At 27.2% G+C, this 16,933-nt stretch overlaps 1 protein-coding gene across 1 annotated transcript; it reads left to right on the top strand.

The window, feature by feature from the left end:
- Window positions 1-13,201: 13,201 nt before the first annotated feature.
- On the top strand, window positions 13,202-16,727 carry LOC125840424 (uncharacterized). Its single transcript, XM_049519405.1, has 9 exons — window positions 13,202-13,328; window positions 14,668-14,731; window positions 14,842-14,907; window positions 15,001-15,098; window positions 15,228-15,265; window positions 15,354-15,441; window positions 15,539-15,868; window positions 15,961-16,026; window positions 16,557-16,727. The coding sequence occupies exons 2-9, from the start codon at window positions 14,683-14,685 to the stop codon at window positions 16,704-16,706; spliced, it is 885 nt and encodes a 294-aa protein (XP_049375362.1). The 5' UTR covers window positions 13,202-13,328; window positions 14,668-14,682; the 3' UTR covers window positions 16,707-16,727.
- Window positions 16,728-16,933: the final 206 nt, after the last annotated feature.

Here is a 16,933-nt window from a genome sequence, read left to right as displayed (position 1 = left end):
CACAGTGAAGTTACAATTTTACCCTTATGACAACTTTTCACTTCAAAATTACAACCACTTATTTGAATTAAAGTGAAATAAATTGGAGGGAAACAACATACACTTTCACAATTTTCAAGAAGTGTAAATAAGGGTATAATAGGAAAAAATTTGTTGTCCTTTCTTGATTTGTCAAAATGGACAACTAAATAGGGACAACTAAAAAAGGAAATATGGACAAGTAAATAGGGACGGAGGGAGTATTACTAAACTATAACCAAATAAAATGTGTTTTGTCTTTACATGACCTACTATATGAACAGGACATTTTAGCATAATGGCTTTTTTGAATATAATATAAAAGCAGCCATGAAAAAGCCCCTAATTAAAGTGATTTTCCTACTTGGAAAGACGCAAAGAAGAAAATAAAATCTTGACAAAAATTAAAAATAATAATTTATTAATCCTAATCATTTGGTTGTGTTTCTAAATCTACCTACTTAGACTCAACTTTATGTCATTCACTAGTAGTGTATTTAAAAATAAATATTATCATATTTTCTAATGAAAAAGGGATGCTTTTATAACACATTTTACCTATTCCATTAATATGTGCTATATATAGTTCCTTAAAACAATTGTTTATATGACACCGACGACGAGTGTGATTTATTGGTTAATAAAGTCCAATAAATTATTGGGATTGAAATCTTGATTGAGATAAAAAAATATATTTGTCTAATATTTTGTCGATGAAATTACTAACCCTTTTCACGAGTGGGAAGTACTAGCAGTTATTAGGTTACATAATTGAGGTACTCGCAAATTTGTGTTATTATTAATATAAAACAATTGATAATGAACTGATTTAAATGCCCTTTTGGATTCTTTATTTGTGCTTTTTGTTGAAGTTTCCAATCTTAGTAAAAGTGGAGTAAATATGACAAGCATGCATGCACTTGCAACATTAAAGAAACAACATAAGCTACAAATTGTTGTAGGTATATACAATATACAAAAATAATAGTAGTATTACTATATATAATAAGTGGGAATATCTACTACTTAGCACATGAAAAGTGTTACATGTGCTTAGATAGTGTTGTACATTCTTCTTTTATGGTTGTACCTTTAAAATTTATATTATTGGACAATTTAACACCAGTAATCACAATAATTAATAACTTAAAATATTTTTTTTAAAAATATGAAAATTTGGATGACTCTCCAAATTTTATTTGTGTCACATAAATTGAGACAACAAAAATAACATATATTGGGTCCATTTTAATTTATTTGTCCTTTTTTTTGTATTTTTTATATTTAAAAATTGCGTATAAATGCTATAAATCATGATAATTGACAACATAAAATATGTTTTGAAAAAAATACAAAAAATTCCACTGATTCTTCAAGTGAATCTATTGTAAAAATACTATAAATCATGATAATTGACAACATAAAATATTTCAAAAATAAATACATATAAAAGAATTCTATTGATTGTTGAAATTAATCTATCATTACAAATTATGTATAAATTATAATAAATTGTGATAATTGACAACTTAAAATATTTATTAAAAAAACACAAAAAAAGAAATTGACTGATTCTTAAAATTAATCTATCAATGTCACATAAAATGAGACAAAAGTAGTAATATGTATATTTAATGTGAAATTATTGAAAACTACGTAAAATGTATTGTAAATCTTAACAATTAACAACATTTGATTGACTCTTGAAATTTTATCTATGCTACATACATTGAGACAAACGGAGTAATATATATTAAGTATTTAAAATTACGTACAACCTTATTGCTTTCTGTAGGCTTCGAATTAGCGTGGTCATTTTTTAGGCTGATACAAGTTTTGTACATTTTCTATTTAATTTTTTTAATATTATAAATCGCAATAATTAATAATTTAAAATATTTAAAAAAATATATTAAAAATTGAATTGGTTTTGGGAATTTTATTTATACTATATAAAATGGGACAAAGGAAGCAACATATATAATTTACAAATGACTTAAAAAGCATTAAAAATTACAATAATTACCAAATTAAAATATTTAAAAGCTATATAATAAAATAGGTTCACTCTCAGAATTCTATCAGGTTCACATCTATTGGGACAGAAAAAATAACACATATCATTTTAAAATTATCAAAAAAGTATTATAAATAATAATAATTAACAACTTAAAATATCTAAAAGGCATTTTAAAAGGGTTAATTTTGTAATTTTATCCATATCACATAAATTAGGACAAAGTGACCAGTAATGTAGGTTATTTGAAAGTTACATAAAAATATTATAAATCACAATAATTAATAACTTAAAACATTTTTAAAAAAAAATATGAAAATTTGGATGACTCTCCAAATTTTATTTGTGTCACATAAATTGAGACAACAAAAATAACATATATTGGGTCCATTTTAATTTATTTGTCTTATTTTTTTTTGTGTTTTTTATTTTTAAAAATTGCGTAAAAATACTATAAATCATGATAATTGACAACATAAAATATGTTTTCAAAAAAATACAAAAAATTCCACTGATTCTTGAAGTGAATCTATCATAAAAATACTATAAATCATGATAATTGACAACATAAAATATTTCAAAAATGTTGTATGTGGGTAGTCTTATTATGCCTTAAATAGTGTCAAAGAAAGTACAGGTTTGTGATAAAAAACTTATTCTTTTATCCACGCAAACAATCGCTTCAAAAACTCCGTTATTAGCCCCAAAACATACCATTTATATTATTGAGCCCGTGCATAGCACGGACACCATTATCTAGTATATATATAACCACTTTTCTAACACCATTTACTATTGGTCAAAACCAAAAGAAAAAGGAGGGGGGGAAAGTCTAATATATGATATACTATTTGGCTTTTTGCCATGTTGGGCAATGCAAAATGTATTAAAATAAAAATAATTTAACCACATTTTCTAACTCTTGTTACAGGGTTTTGATAGTCAAAATAATTAGCTAGTACTCTTTGTACTTTTAGTGGTAGTTGGATATTTCTTTAGATTTAATGTTTGATCATGAAGTAGATATAATTTTAAAGACGTCTCTTAGTTATATTCCTCCTCGACTTTGTTATCCAAATACTCGTTCAATTAGGGGTGAAGCTAAAATACGATTTATGGATTCATCTGAACTTATTAGTTTGAGTTTAATTTTGTTTTTCTTAAAAATATTTCTGACATTATTAATTTTGAACTCAATATGTTAAATGAACTAAAGTTTTCAAACTTATGAACTTTAAATCCTTACACCATCTCTATATTCAATTAGTCTCTTCTCGTTCCAAAGAAGAGAACTACATTACAAAAGAAAATAATTTTATTTGGTGTTTAAGTATGCAAGATTTCGCCTTTTGTTTTTCTAATTCAGAAAGACTTGTCAAAAATTATTCATCAGATTGATCCAACCAAGAAAAACATAGTGCTTTCGAATTTTGTTTGGACTAAGTTAGGCTACCTAAGTAATATTGAATCTTAGTAAGTTAAGTTTCTTTTTCAATCGACTGACATACCTTTGAACATACTTTAACACGTATAATATATTGTAGCTTGCAAATTTAAAACAAATAAAAGTTTCTTTATATATAATACGGCTTAATACATTGCTGACCTCTTTAACAAATACTAACAAATTTCATTTAGATACATATACTATAGTTTGTCGTTTCAATTAGACACTTTCGATTCAATTTTTGAATAAATCTTTTCATATATTCTCAAGCGTTTATTAAGTAATTTGATTAACAAACATAAAATATGTCATTTCCCTTTGTTATACACATCACACTCAACTGAAACATTAAACTTTACATCTCAAAAGAGGCACTGTAAGTGATTTATTTATCTATCATAATATACACTTGAAAATACAATCAATTTTTTCCCCGAACAAAAAATATTCAATTGAAACACTATATCATGTGAGATGATTAGGATAAAAAACAATAATTAGGCACGGATTGAATATGAGATAGCGTGTGGGTGCAGATAATAAATAAAACAAATAAAGTTTCATCTTCAATCATTCTTTTTTTTCAAAAATAAGAGGACAAAATTAAATACAATGAGTGAGCTAGATAAACAAGAAATGTATTATGGTGTCAATTATGTGGACAACTATATTCATGTTATATACGTGGCATGGGAATTATTTAAAATATTATTTAGGTTGAGTGCATCGATGATAATTTTATTTAGGACTTCGAATTATGTTATAGAACATGTTTTCATTATGTAAGCTAACCACGTAAATATGTTTATATACGTTAGCCTCAATTAGAATAAGTCTGAATTTTACTGTTTGGTAAGATTAATACATAATATTAAAGGAGATTAACTTATCTATTGAATATATGAACTTGAGTTAAAGTGTCTAACAAAAATACTTTATTATATAATCAAATATTTAAGCGAAAGAAATCACAATCCGAATATATATCTAAATGAAATTTAATAATTTATTAATAAATTTAAATATTTTTAATGTATTCAATTTTTATTATTATTTACTATACTATATGTTTGAAGTGCATTATTGGTCATGTCCTGCCAAAATTATGCGTCTAGCACATAACAACTTACAATTATGAGAACAATTTGAAAACCTTATAAATTTGACCTCATGTTTATCAACTTTCTATCATTGTTGGCCTTCTTAGTTGCCACTAGTAGTTTAATTAATTATTTATAAATAAATTTATATTTAGTGCTTAAGATAATGACAAGTCAAAGAATCTCTTATGAAATAGGTCCTTAATTATGTACACACTAGAGAATTTACATGAGTTTCAAGTGTTCCCATTGGATAATCATGTGATTAAAGAATTCCTTAAACAATTAGAGAAAATATCATTAAAAAAAAAGTAATCACCTCTGGACGAATTTTGTAGCAAAACAATAAAATTTGTAACTAATTTTATTTAATGACAGACAAATTTTATAGCTAAACAGAAAAGTTTGTCACTGAAGATGCACTAAGAGAAGAATATTTTGTTAGCTATGAACCTATTTAATATTTTAACGACGAAATTCATAGCTAATTTTAAGTATTTTTGTTATAGTGAATAGTAACTAATATTAAATTTATTCTTGACTTTTGATGATCTAGATATGTAACAATTTATATGAAATTTGATGGAAATGTCACTGCAAAAGGGAACAAATATAAAATGATTAAATAATTAAAATTAATGAATATATGTAAATAAATTAACAATGCATATGAAATTTGGTGGAAATGTCACTTCAAAGGGAAAAAATATAAAATATTAAAGAGCATAATTAAAATTAATGAAAATATAAATAAGTTATTTTTTATTAATCAAATTGTAAATAATTTATTTTGGGGATTAAGGATCTCCGTTGCTGTAGCTTTCATAATTACCAGACTTCACCGACTGAAAGGTCACGATATTAAAATTAATTAACTAATTACCGCAAACAATTAGGAGTATCATTAAAAAAAATTAATTTAATTTTTAAATATGTGTCATAATCATAGCCAGCCAAGTGGTATTAATAATTAATAATTGAAGAATAAGATTTCTAGGGAAAGGGAACCAATTATTCTAGAAATGTACCAATTATTAGAATGTGACTTTATTGTATCAAATTGCGTATTGATCTTTCCCTTTTCTTATTTAATTTAATAATGTCATCATAATTTTTTTTAAACAAAATTAATTACTCCTTTTTCTCATTTTACCCTTATTAATGGTATATGAAGTCTTCTACTCCATTCATTTCATATTAATTGAATTTTTGAGGCATTTTTCATTTTTCAAATTAACTTAATTGTTCAGTTTTCAAGATTACTTTTAGAGTGTTCTTTCAATTTTACTCTTCATTTGGATTTTCAATGTGATGACTTTAATAAATTTGACAATAATTAATAAGGGTAAAAATGGAAAACTATGTTCAATTTATGTCTTAATCTACTTTTCTTAAAGGGTGTGAAACATCTCAAAAATTAAATTAATTTGAAATGAAGGAAGTATTAAATATCAATTATGGTGTGTGATGAACATTCAATTTCTAGTTGAGATTATTTTCTTAAGAAACAAGTAAAAGAGAAATATAACAGATATTTGAGACGAATTGAAAAAATCATGTACCATTGGCATAACAAACAAATATTTTTATAATTATGTTATTTGTAAAATAAATTTATATACTAAACATTAATTAGTAACTTGTTTTTTTTAAAAAAATAATCTAACTTACTATTATAGATTAGTATTAAATTTCTTTTTAATTCTGTCACTATATATGAATTAAATCGATTTAATAGTGTTTATTTTATACAACAAGAAGTGTGAAGGAGATAGTTATTAAAGACTAATTATAAGGGTCTATTTTTAGCCCTTTATTTAAGGGGACTTTAGTAGTTTGTAAATTTTACTTATAGAGTCAATAAGGCAATTTATGTTCCAATTATTGTACTAATTTATTAAACAAATCATGAATTTTTTATTGTCATTTTATGCTTAGTCATTTTCAATTAGGTAATGGCGGCACATACTTTATTTAGATTTGTTCTTTTTTGTTAATATATTATTTATATTATATATTACCACCCAAATGGGAGAAATATATATACTGTTGTGTCATGCATCATAATTTATACGGTCAACTTAATACATTTCTAAAATTTTAGGCATTATTATATTTATTTTATACTTTGTAGAAAGTTTCAAATTACATCTCCTATTTACTTTTAATTCAAAAATGTATATTGTATAGCGTGTGAAATCGACAAGTGTGAACTATTTTACATGTACTCTCTCTCCGTTCCATTCCGTTTACTTGTTCATTATATTAAAAAAATAAATATTCATATTTATTTATTTAATTTTAAAATCAAGAGATAAATTGTTATTTAGTTCCTGATATTTCTTTATTATTAATTATATATAGTCATTTTTAATGTATTTTTCAAAATATTGAATTTATAATATTCAAAAAATATTATAGTAAAATTATTATTTATTTTTATTTATTGCTCCTTAAAAGATGTGTCAAATCAAATAGTGAACAAATAAAAATAGACGGGAGAAATAATTTGAGTCAAGTGTACTAGAATACTAAGTTTAATAATTTGAAATTCATGTCAGGTAAAGAATATCATAATAATAAAATGAGAATACACCTAGCTAGGGAACCAAGATAGGAATATACTTAATGTCTAGATGAAATGAGAAGACACAAAAAATAATGTGAAATCAACTCATTTCACAATTATCATCGGAAGTTTCGAGTTCGAACGAAAGAAAGAACAAAAAAAAATCCTACTAAATGGAGTTTTTCCTTTATGAATTATACATGACACGAATTTATATCAACTTAAAAGAAAAATAAATTCCACTATATTCCTAATCTATTCGTCAAAGTTTTTGACTTTTTGAGAGAGGTAAAAGAGAACAAATTAAACTCAAATGCTTAAAGAAGTGCAATTAACACTAATTCTAATTAAGTTCTAATTAGCTGTATTCAACCAAGAGTCTTAATTTAATTAGAGATGCTTTTGTCCATTTGTATATTTGGTGAGTTTTACATTGTACCTTCCATTCCCAAGACCATATAGAAACAAACAAGCTCTCATATTAGTAGATTAATTACCAAAACAAACATTACTTAAAAATAACTCTTTCTTTTAATTAATAACATCTTTATTATTTTTTGTCCTTCGGGATGGCTTAGTTGGTTTGGAGGGTGGTTATCCACACGGATGACCCGGGATCGATCCCCCCTCAATGCCTTCTGAGTCGAGTCTATCGCATAGGGTTTGCCTAGTGCGGTTTACATCCCCTGTATGGTTTGCATGCTATTACACAGTGGAGGGTTTACCCAGTGCGCACAAAGTTTTGGTATACTTCTAAATTAATATGCAATATCATTACCCTTAGTGCGGTAGGATAGTTAGGATCCCTCAGAAATAGAACTAGAATTCTAGTTACAGATTCGACATAATTCATTAGCTTCAATTAGTCTATATTTTTGTCAAGAAATTCACTAAATATGTATAGACAATAATTTATCCAAAATCAAGTAAACTCAAAATTCTGAATGCACTGAAATCCTTTCGTTCTTAATCTAAGATATCAAATTCAAAATTATGGCATAATGCATAAGTAGACACTTAAACTTGTATAAAGTTGAACGAATAGACACACGCGTCCCACATGACATACATCGTAATTTGTGTTCTATGTGGTGTCCTATGTGTATTATGTCACATAGGACTCATGTGTCTACTTGTTTAACTTTATACAAGTTTTAAGTGACTACGCGTGCATAAGTTGAAGAACGCGTATAAACATAAAATGAGGTAAAGTTAAAAGACACATTTATGTTTTATGCTAAATTTTTTTATAATAAAAACACTTTTTTAAGACCTCTTGACATGAATATGATTAATTTGCCAATGAAACACGAATATCAGATGGTTAAACTAAAAAAAATGAATTGATCTTTTTAGCTTGCTTCTAAATAATCAAATATGACTATAAGCTTTAATTTTTGGTGGACAGCTAGATCTCACAAGTTGGAATTTAGAAGAAAGTTCAAATCAAACACACTTTAATTATTTCTATATAAACCTAATTCCTTTTATTTGAAACAATGAGCTTATAATTTCACCTTCCTCATTAAACACCTACATCCATATAAAAATAAAAAGTTTGAGCTGTACACTTTGTACATGTTGAAAATTATGTTGTGACATTTGATGGATTATGTATATTGTAATGTTCAAAGAACTAAAGTTTAGTCCTTTTTTTAAAAAAAATTATTTCATTTGAAGCATGTGATTAGTGAGAGTATATAGATCTTATTAGCTTTTTGGATCTGTTTTTTAGGTACATAGAGAGATATGTGGACAAGAGTATCCTCCACATCATTATCTAGAAAGATTTCAGACTGCATTTAAGGGCGTGACCATTAAATAGTGAAGCAGATGAAAATCATAAAAATATTTTAACTTTTACAAAAAGATAAAACATGATAAGTGATTTCTTTATGTTTGTTTAAGCTTTTTATTATTAGAGTTATCTGAATTTGTATTGGTGGAAGAAGATAACAATTAATCAGAAATTTATTTACATATATAAGTTCCTTAGAAAATAAAAAGAATTATTGCGCGGGAAAACAAATTTTACAAGTGATGTTAACAATTATTATGATCCCTAAACCCATCCACCACAACTCCTCGACCCACCCCCACCTACACCGCACCATCATAGTGATTTCCTAGATTACGTATAAATATTTTTGAGATTTTTTTTTGTTTACCAGTCAAACATGAAAAAATAAGTAACAAAACCATTTGCTATCCAAGAAATACATTTTCCATAAACAATATTTTCTTTCCTACCAAACACAACCTAAGTCGAGACTAGAACTGAAATAATCTAGATTCAAATTTCGAAAAACAATTTGGTTTATCTTATATTTGTATTGACCTTATTTTGTTTTTTGGAGAAAATGTGTATTTTTAATATATAGTTTTAGAAAAATAACTAATTTGGGAAGACAAACGTATTTACATTTCGAAAAACATGATTATTGTGAACTTTGAAATCTTCTCCAATAATACAATTGTTCTTCATATAACCAAAGAGTTTTGGCTGAAAATTTTGAATTGCCACCTCTATTTTGGACCTTATTGATAATAATAATTATTAATTGAATGGCTATCGCGATAATACTAAAAATATTCTTTTGAAATATCTTAAAACCACGTTGCTATTAATTATAACATGCATGTTGCTTTGTCCCTCAATAAATAATAATATATTCAAGTATGAAGACAACATGAACATGCATGTGCCTAGACTTATATAGATTTATTTCACTGCAAAAGCATGTAATAAACATGGCTAGCTAGACTGCTAATCTTCTGGAGTATTAATAAAGAGAAAATGATTGTAATTTTTATCGAATAAACATGTTAATTATATCAAGTGATAAAAACCCTTCGAGGTCATATGAATAGAATGACAATTATAGGATATAGTTTCATTTGCATCTCTTTCGAGTTCATTCGGTACAAGTGAAGGAGATGCTTCCAAAATATGGGATTGATTGTTGATCATACATGGATCCTTCATTTCCCTTCCGTATTTTCTTAGCTTCCCTCGAAATGTATTTAAGATGTTTTCTTATATATACTCTTCATGCTCATTTTATTTGCAAAAATAATATCAATCAAATTCTATTGGTTTCTTTTGTAAAAAATTGCAAAAACCAACAGAACTCTTATAACAAAAAAATACTTTTAAAATAATCAAATTCCAAAAAATTGATCAAACAAACTAAAGTTGGTACAATATGTTCTATCTTAATTTAAAGATTATTCCCTGGAGTAAGCGACCGTCAAAAAATTTAAGTCATTACTTTTGAATTTCCATATATTTTCTAGAAGCTAAACGATTTTTAAAAAAATTAGATAAATAAAGGTGAAAAGTGCTTAACTCAAAAATTTTGATCGAAAAAACTAAATTATTATTTTCTAAAAGTATATTATTTGAGAAACTCTTATAACAAAAAAATACTTTTAAAACAATCAAATTCCAAAAAATTGATCAAACAAACTAAAGTTGGTACAATATGTTCTATCTTATAATTAGGAAGGCCACAAATTAATTCCTCCTGCTAACACCTTTTTCAGTTGAGCTTGATGTACTAGACTTATCTAATATGATTTATGTATTCTATAAAATTTGTAAATTATTACACATAAATAAGTTTACTAAATGCATATATACTCAAAAAATAACAATCGCAAATTAATCAATCTAGAAGCTTCGAGTCACTTCCATATTGTTTTTAGATATATCTATGCAATTAATACTACACCTATCTAATTGTTGAAGTATTAATTTTGAAATAATTATGACCTATTAGAACCCATGAGTGTAATGGCTTTTGAAATTGGGTAATGCTTTGAAATATTCATATAATATAAGTTAAGTACACTTTAAAATATGTATTTGTTAATTTAGTCAAATATTTCTCTACCAATCATCAATCCTTCATTTTTTTTATTGAATTAAAAGTTGCAAATAAATTGACAATTATTGAAGAAAGAAAATTCAATAAGAGACAACTTCAATACTTTAAGTCAATAAGTTCAGAATATCGATATATTTGTTATGTGAGAACAATAATTATTCAATACAAATTTTTTTTTAGAAAAAAATATTTTTAATTATATAACGCGGTCAGAAAGTAATAAATACGCTATCAATAATACAACTCTATCCTCATTAGGCTTTCTAGAAACACCTATTATTATAATCTATAATTCATACCAACCAAAAATATCTATAGGACTAAATTGTCCAAAAAGAAATTTTATCCTAAAATATCAATCAAAGACTAGCTATCATCATTTGTTATAACATTTTTTTGTGGCTTACTATAATTACATTATTCTCAATTTAATTTCAAATAATATTTCCCTTTTTTATTTTTAAAATTTGAAGAAATTATCCATTTAATTCATATTGAGTTTAACTTTGTCTTGAGTTTATGGCTGTAGTCTACCTACCAAATTTCAAAGAAAAGGAAGAGGATCTAATTTCACGTTATTATTAATTATAAATAAGAATTTGGACGAATATTCGTTTGAATAAAAATACCAATCTTTTAAATAAATTTAATTGCAATTATGAAAGTTGAAATAAATTGAATAACGATAAAAGATGGAATATCATGTAAAATATGGCTCTATAAGACATTAGTACCCTAACAACAACACAAAGGGACGTTCTATTAAATATCCCAAGTCTTCAATTAATTTATTATATCGGTGTAATCTCTTAGGTGATATCTGTTGAGAGTTTAATGAGAATTTTGAACTATAAATGGAGAAGTACAATTACGAGTTTTTAGTGAAATGTATTGTAATTTATTATGATAAGAATAATTCTGAATTAATTTTTAAAACTATTGTCATAAAGGAAGTCGTAGTAATTAATTATGTGGTTCCTACAATGTCCATATTTAACCAGAATTTGGAATCCTATTTCCTATGAGAAAAGGAGAAGACATATTTTCAGTTTCAAATTTGGACTGGGAAAAGATTCTTATAAATAGGGGTTTTCCAAACCTAGAAAATCCATTAGTTTTCTATAGGATATTTGACCAGTATTGAAGCGTTCGGCTGTGAATTTGAGATCACTAACTTGTAGACTACTTGCTTAAAGATATTTGTGATCACGCTTCAAGAGGTATTCAAAAAATTAAATTCCAATTAGTTTATGTATTCTAGCATGATCATATGTGTTGTAACATAAATATGTGTAATCTATTATTAATGTAAGCATTATGTTTCTGAAATGTTTTCGCTATGCATATATTTTTCAACACTATCTTGGGAAAAATACTAAAGTGTACACAAATTTTACTCCTACTTCTTAAAGATTATTTAAAAAAAATACTCGACTCAAATAACACATCTCAAAATAGTATAAAAACATAAATAAAAAATCATAACAAATTGGAGTAACAACAAAACATTACATAACATCAAAAAAATAAAAAATAAAAAAACTAAAGCACATTAGACAACGAGAAATCTTATATTTAGTTTATAGATTAATCATTGTCCTTACACATACACATACATTTATTTTTTTCAATTGGCATTGTAATAACGTGTTTACAAATAATAATTATAATTATAATAATAAATTATAGGCACATTTTCTAGTATTTATAAGGGGGAAATGAAGAAAAAAAAAGGGACAAATTAGCAAGTTTCAACAAATAATAGTCTAGAAAGTACAATAGAGAGATCAATTGCAATAATTTAGTCGACGATTCTTTATTCTAAATCAAACGTCTTAAATTTATATTTTTAAAAATAAATTAAAAAAGTTATAACTTACAACGTATGAATCTGAATTTAGTCGGATACATCATAATTTCTCCATTCACTTTTACTAGTTCACTTTAGATACTATATGTCTTTTAAAAAATAATGATTAATACAAATATTTTATTATAATTTTCATATTAATATAATCTTTACGAAAAGTCTTTTTTATTTTAATTGATGGAAAAGTCGAAGAAAATCCTTAGGCGGTTTTTTAATAATAATCAGTTTACTTTTAATTCTTTTAAAATTAGGAAAAGACGTAACTCTTTGCCTATATAAACCCAACGAATGCCTTCTAATTTTCCTCCCCCTTCTTCCTTTTCTTCTTAGAAAAACACTACTACACTTTCACTACGGAGAAAAATTCTTTGTGAATCTTCGTTTTCTTCTCTCAAATCATCCCCATTTTGATTCTTGGTACGTTTTTCTATCTGGGTTTTTCTCCATTTTCTCTAATTTTTGTTTTTGCGTACTGTTTGGTGAGAAATATTGCAGAATCTGGAATTTGTTATGGGTTTATTTTGATGTTTTTGATACTAAAGATTGTTCATTTTGATGTGTATGTTGATGGGTCGAAGTTATTTTTTTTATTTTTTCCTTATTGGTTTATTTGTTTTCTCTGTTATTATATTGTATATATTTGCGTAATGATGGGTGGGGAAGATGATATTTTGATGTTTTTGATACCAAAGTTTGTCACTTTTGATGTGTGTGTTGATGGGTTGAAGTTATTTTTTTTTGTTTTTCCTTCTTGGTTTATCTATTTATCTCTGTTATTATGTTATATATTTGTGTAATGATGGGTGGGAAAGATGGTATTTTGATGTTTCTGGAACTAAAGTATGTTTATTTTGATGTGTATGTTGAAGGGTCGAAGTTAATTTTTTTTGTTTTAACTTCTTGGAATTTTTATTTTCTCTGTTAGTATATTATATGATATGTGCATAATGATGATTGATGGGTGAGAAAGATTGCATTTGGATGTTGTTGGAACCAAAGTATGTTTATTTTGATGTGTGTATGGAGGGTTGATGTACCAAAGTATGTTTATTTTGATGTGTATTTTGGAGGGTCAAAGTTAATTATTTGACACACTGAACTAGTTTTGGTTGAAATGATATTTATATGTGTTGAAGAATGAAGAATGAAGAATGATGTTTTCTTGGAATTTTGATTACAGTATTTGTAATGTTATAATTTATTCTGTGATGAACTGTGCTGATTCATGAATGTAACAGTTTTATAAAGAATGATGAGAAATCTAAGGGGAAAGTTTCCTGCTTTTTTCTGTTTAATGATTTGCTGGTGTTTGATGTTAATTTCTTGGATGATTAGAATGATGTTGTTAGTTTATTAAGTTCATTAATAATATTTGTTCTAATGATTTGTACTTTGAAGAAGCTTGTAGTTTTTCTATTTTGAGAAGTTTTTTTATTTTTTTATTTTGTGAATTCTGAGGGTCAAGGGTCCACTTCCTTTTGGCTTGATGTTAAAAATGAGTAGTAGGTTATGGACTTGTGGCTTTTGTTTTTATATGAACATAAAACTAGTAGGGACATATAGAATATTAGCCCTTTTCTTTTCTTGTAATAATCATATATCTGCTGATTCAAGGTGTTGTTTTGTGAAACTCAATAATTGAGAAGCCATCATGAAGAAGTATAGATTGAGACTTAGATTGAATTTTCCAATTGGTTTTTGTGGATTTAGATTATCTTTGTCAACTGTTCTTACGTATTTCACTTCTTTACTCAAGTTTTTTTAGGCCAAGATGGAATATGGACATGTTCAGAGGCCAAAATATGACTGTCTTCTTTTTGGTATGATATCTTTTCTGAAAAATTTAGTAGTTAAATCCCATTTGTTCATTCATTTCATCGTTCATTTATCTTTATGCAAGTTTGATGATAAAGCATTTTGAAATTTACAGATCTAGATGACACTCTTTATCCCCTTAGTGCTGGTCTCGCGACTAGTGTTCGCCAGAATATTGAAGGTATACATGATTTTTCAACAAAGTTGTAAGACGAAATCACCCTTTTAAAATGGTAATCTTGTGTCTAATTTAGGAATTAATGTGCTTCTGCAGATTATATGGTTGAAAAGCTTGGCATAGAACAAAGCAAAATTGAGGAGTTGGGTAATTTACTGTACAAGAATTATGGAACCACAATGGCAGGCCTCAGGGTAAAGTTCTTTCTGATTTTTTTTTTTTCTTTCAAATTTTGCCCTTTTAGAATCAAATTTTGATCATCCAAACGAAGTTTTATTTTGACAACTTTTAACTTAATGAGACAACTTGTTTATTTTTGGCAGGCAATTGGCTACGATTTTGACTATGATGAGTACCATAGGTGAATATTTGTAGCACTCCATTAGTCTTATACTCTCATTGTATTGTATTGGGTTATTGAACTTAAATTGCCAATTTGTTTTCTGCAGTTTTATCCATGGTAGATTACCTTATGAAAATTTGAGGCCCGACCCTGTTCTGAGAAATCTTTTGCTAAGCATTCCCATTCGCAAAGTTGTAAGTCCATTATCACAATTCATATGCATTTTATAGCCATTGAAAATGGCTGGTTGTGTAGCATTTTCTAAATGTTCTTTTTTTTTCGGTGTAACAGATCTTCACTAATGCTGATAAGGTCCATGCTCTGAAAGCTCTGAGTAAACTTGGATTGGAAGATTGTTTCGAAGGGATATTATGCTTTGAGACACTGAATCCAGTTCACAAGAGCACTCCATCAGATGACGAAGACGACATTGAGTTTGTTGGATCAGCCACATCCTCCAATGCCACTGCTACTAACGGCTCTGAGATTTTTGACATTATTGGACACTTTTCTCAACCTAAGGCTGGATCAGTGTTGCCAAAGACACCAATTGTCTGCAAACCTTCTGAAGTTGCCATTGAACGGGCTTTAAAGATTGCCAACATTAACCCTCACAGAACAGTAAGAACTTTAACTGTTTCATTCTTGAATATACTACTTCAAGAATCACTGCTATCTTAACGTACTCATTTGGAAAAATTTCTATGTTACAGCTTTTCTTTGAAGATAGTGTCCGTAACATTCAAGCTGGCAAGTGTGTAGGTCTTGATACAGTATTGGTAAGTAGTTGTACTCCCTTTGTTTCATTTTATATGACACTCTTCCCTCTCCTCCACAAATAACGATCCATTTCTATAAATATTTGAGAAATTCGTAACTTCAAACTTCGTATTTTACCATTAACGAGACACTTTTTAACCCCAAGAGCATGTTCAAGACAGAAGTTTATCTTTCTTAAACTACATATAGTCCTACACTTGCGAAACAAAGGGAACAGTACTTATTAGAGTAATCTCATGCACTATTACAACAACAACATACCCCTAGAGAGACTGTTTCTTATAGACCCTTCGCTTTAAAGAAAAAAAATCTGTAGCAAGGAAAATACAATAGCAAGAGGTTAGGGGAGGGGATGAGGCTAACCCCACCTCTCTCCCACACACAGTGCGGGATCACTCTACTACCAACTAACTGTCAACTCTAATACTCGACCTTCATACTTTTCTATCTATGGTCATGTAGCCATGTCCTGTCTAATCTTGTGCACTATTACCTCTAATGCTCATGTGTTGTTGCTGTTACATTTCAGGTTGGAAATTCCCAAAGAGTTGCAGGTGCAGATTATGCATTAGAAAGCATCCACAACATAAGAGAAGCAATACCACAACTTTGGGAAGTTGACAGGCTGGCTGAAGTTAACTACTCTGGTGTAGCTGTTGAGACATCTGTCACAGCTTAGAATCAGTAGTAGTACTATATCATCATCATGCTGTTGGCAGAAGAAAAAAAAAATCAAGAATGATTATGGGAAGATCCAAATGTCCTGTCAAATTTGATTTAAATGATGTTGATGTTTTGTTGTCATTATTATCAATTAATAACTAGTTATAGTATTTCCTTTCCATTCACAAATCTTGTAAATAAATTCTATATTTATCAGTCTACCTTTCTATGATTATATAATAA

Source organism: Solanum verrucosum, unplaced genomic scaffold (genome assembly GCF_900185275.1).
Source record: "Solanum verrucosum unplaced genomic scaffold, falcon-dt-bn FXZP01000137.1, whole genome shotgun sequence".
NCBI lineage: Eukaryota > Viridiplantae > Streptophyta > Magnoliopsida > Solanales > Solanaceae > Solanum > Solanum verrucosum.
The sequence above is the reverse complement of the archived record's forward strand: the minus strand, read 5'-3'. Positions and strand labels throughout refer to the sequence as shown.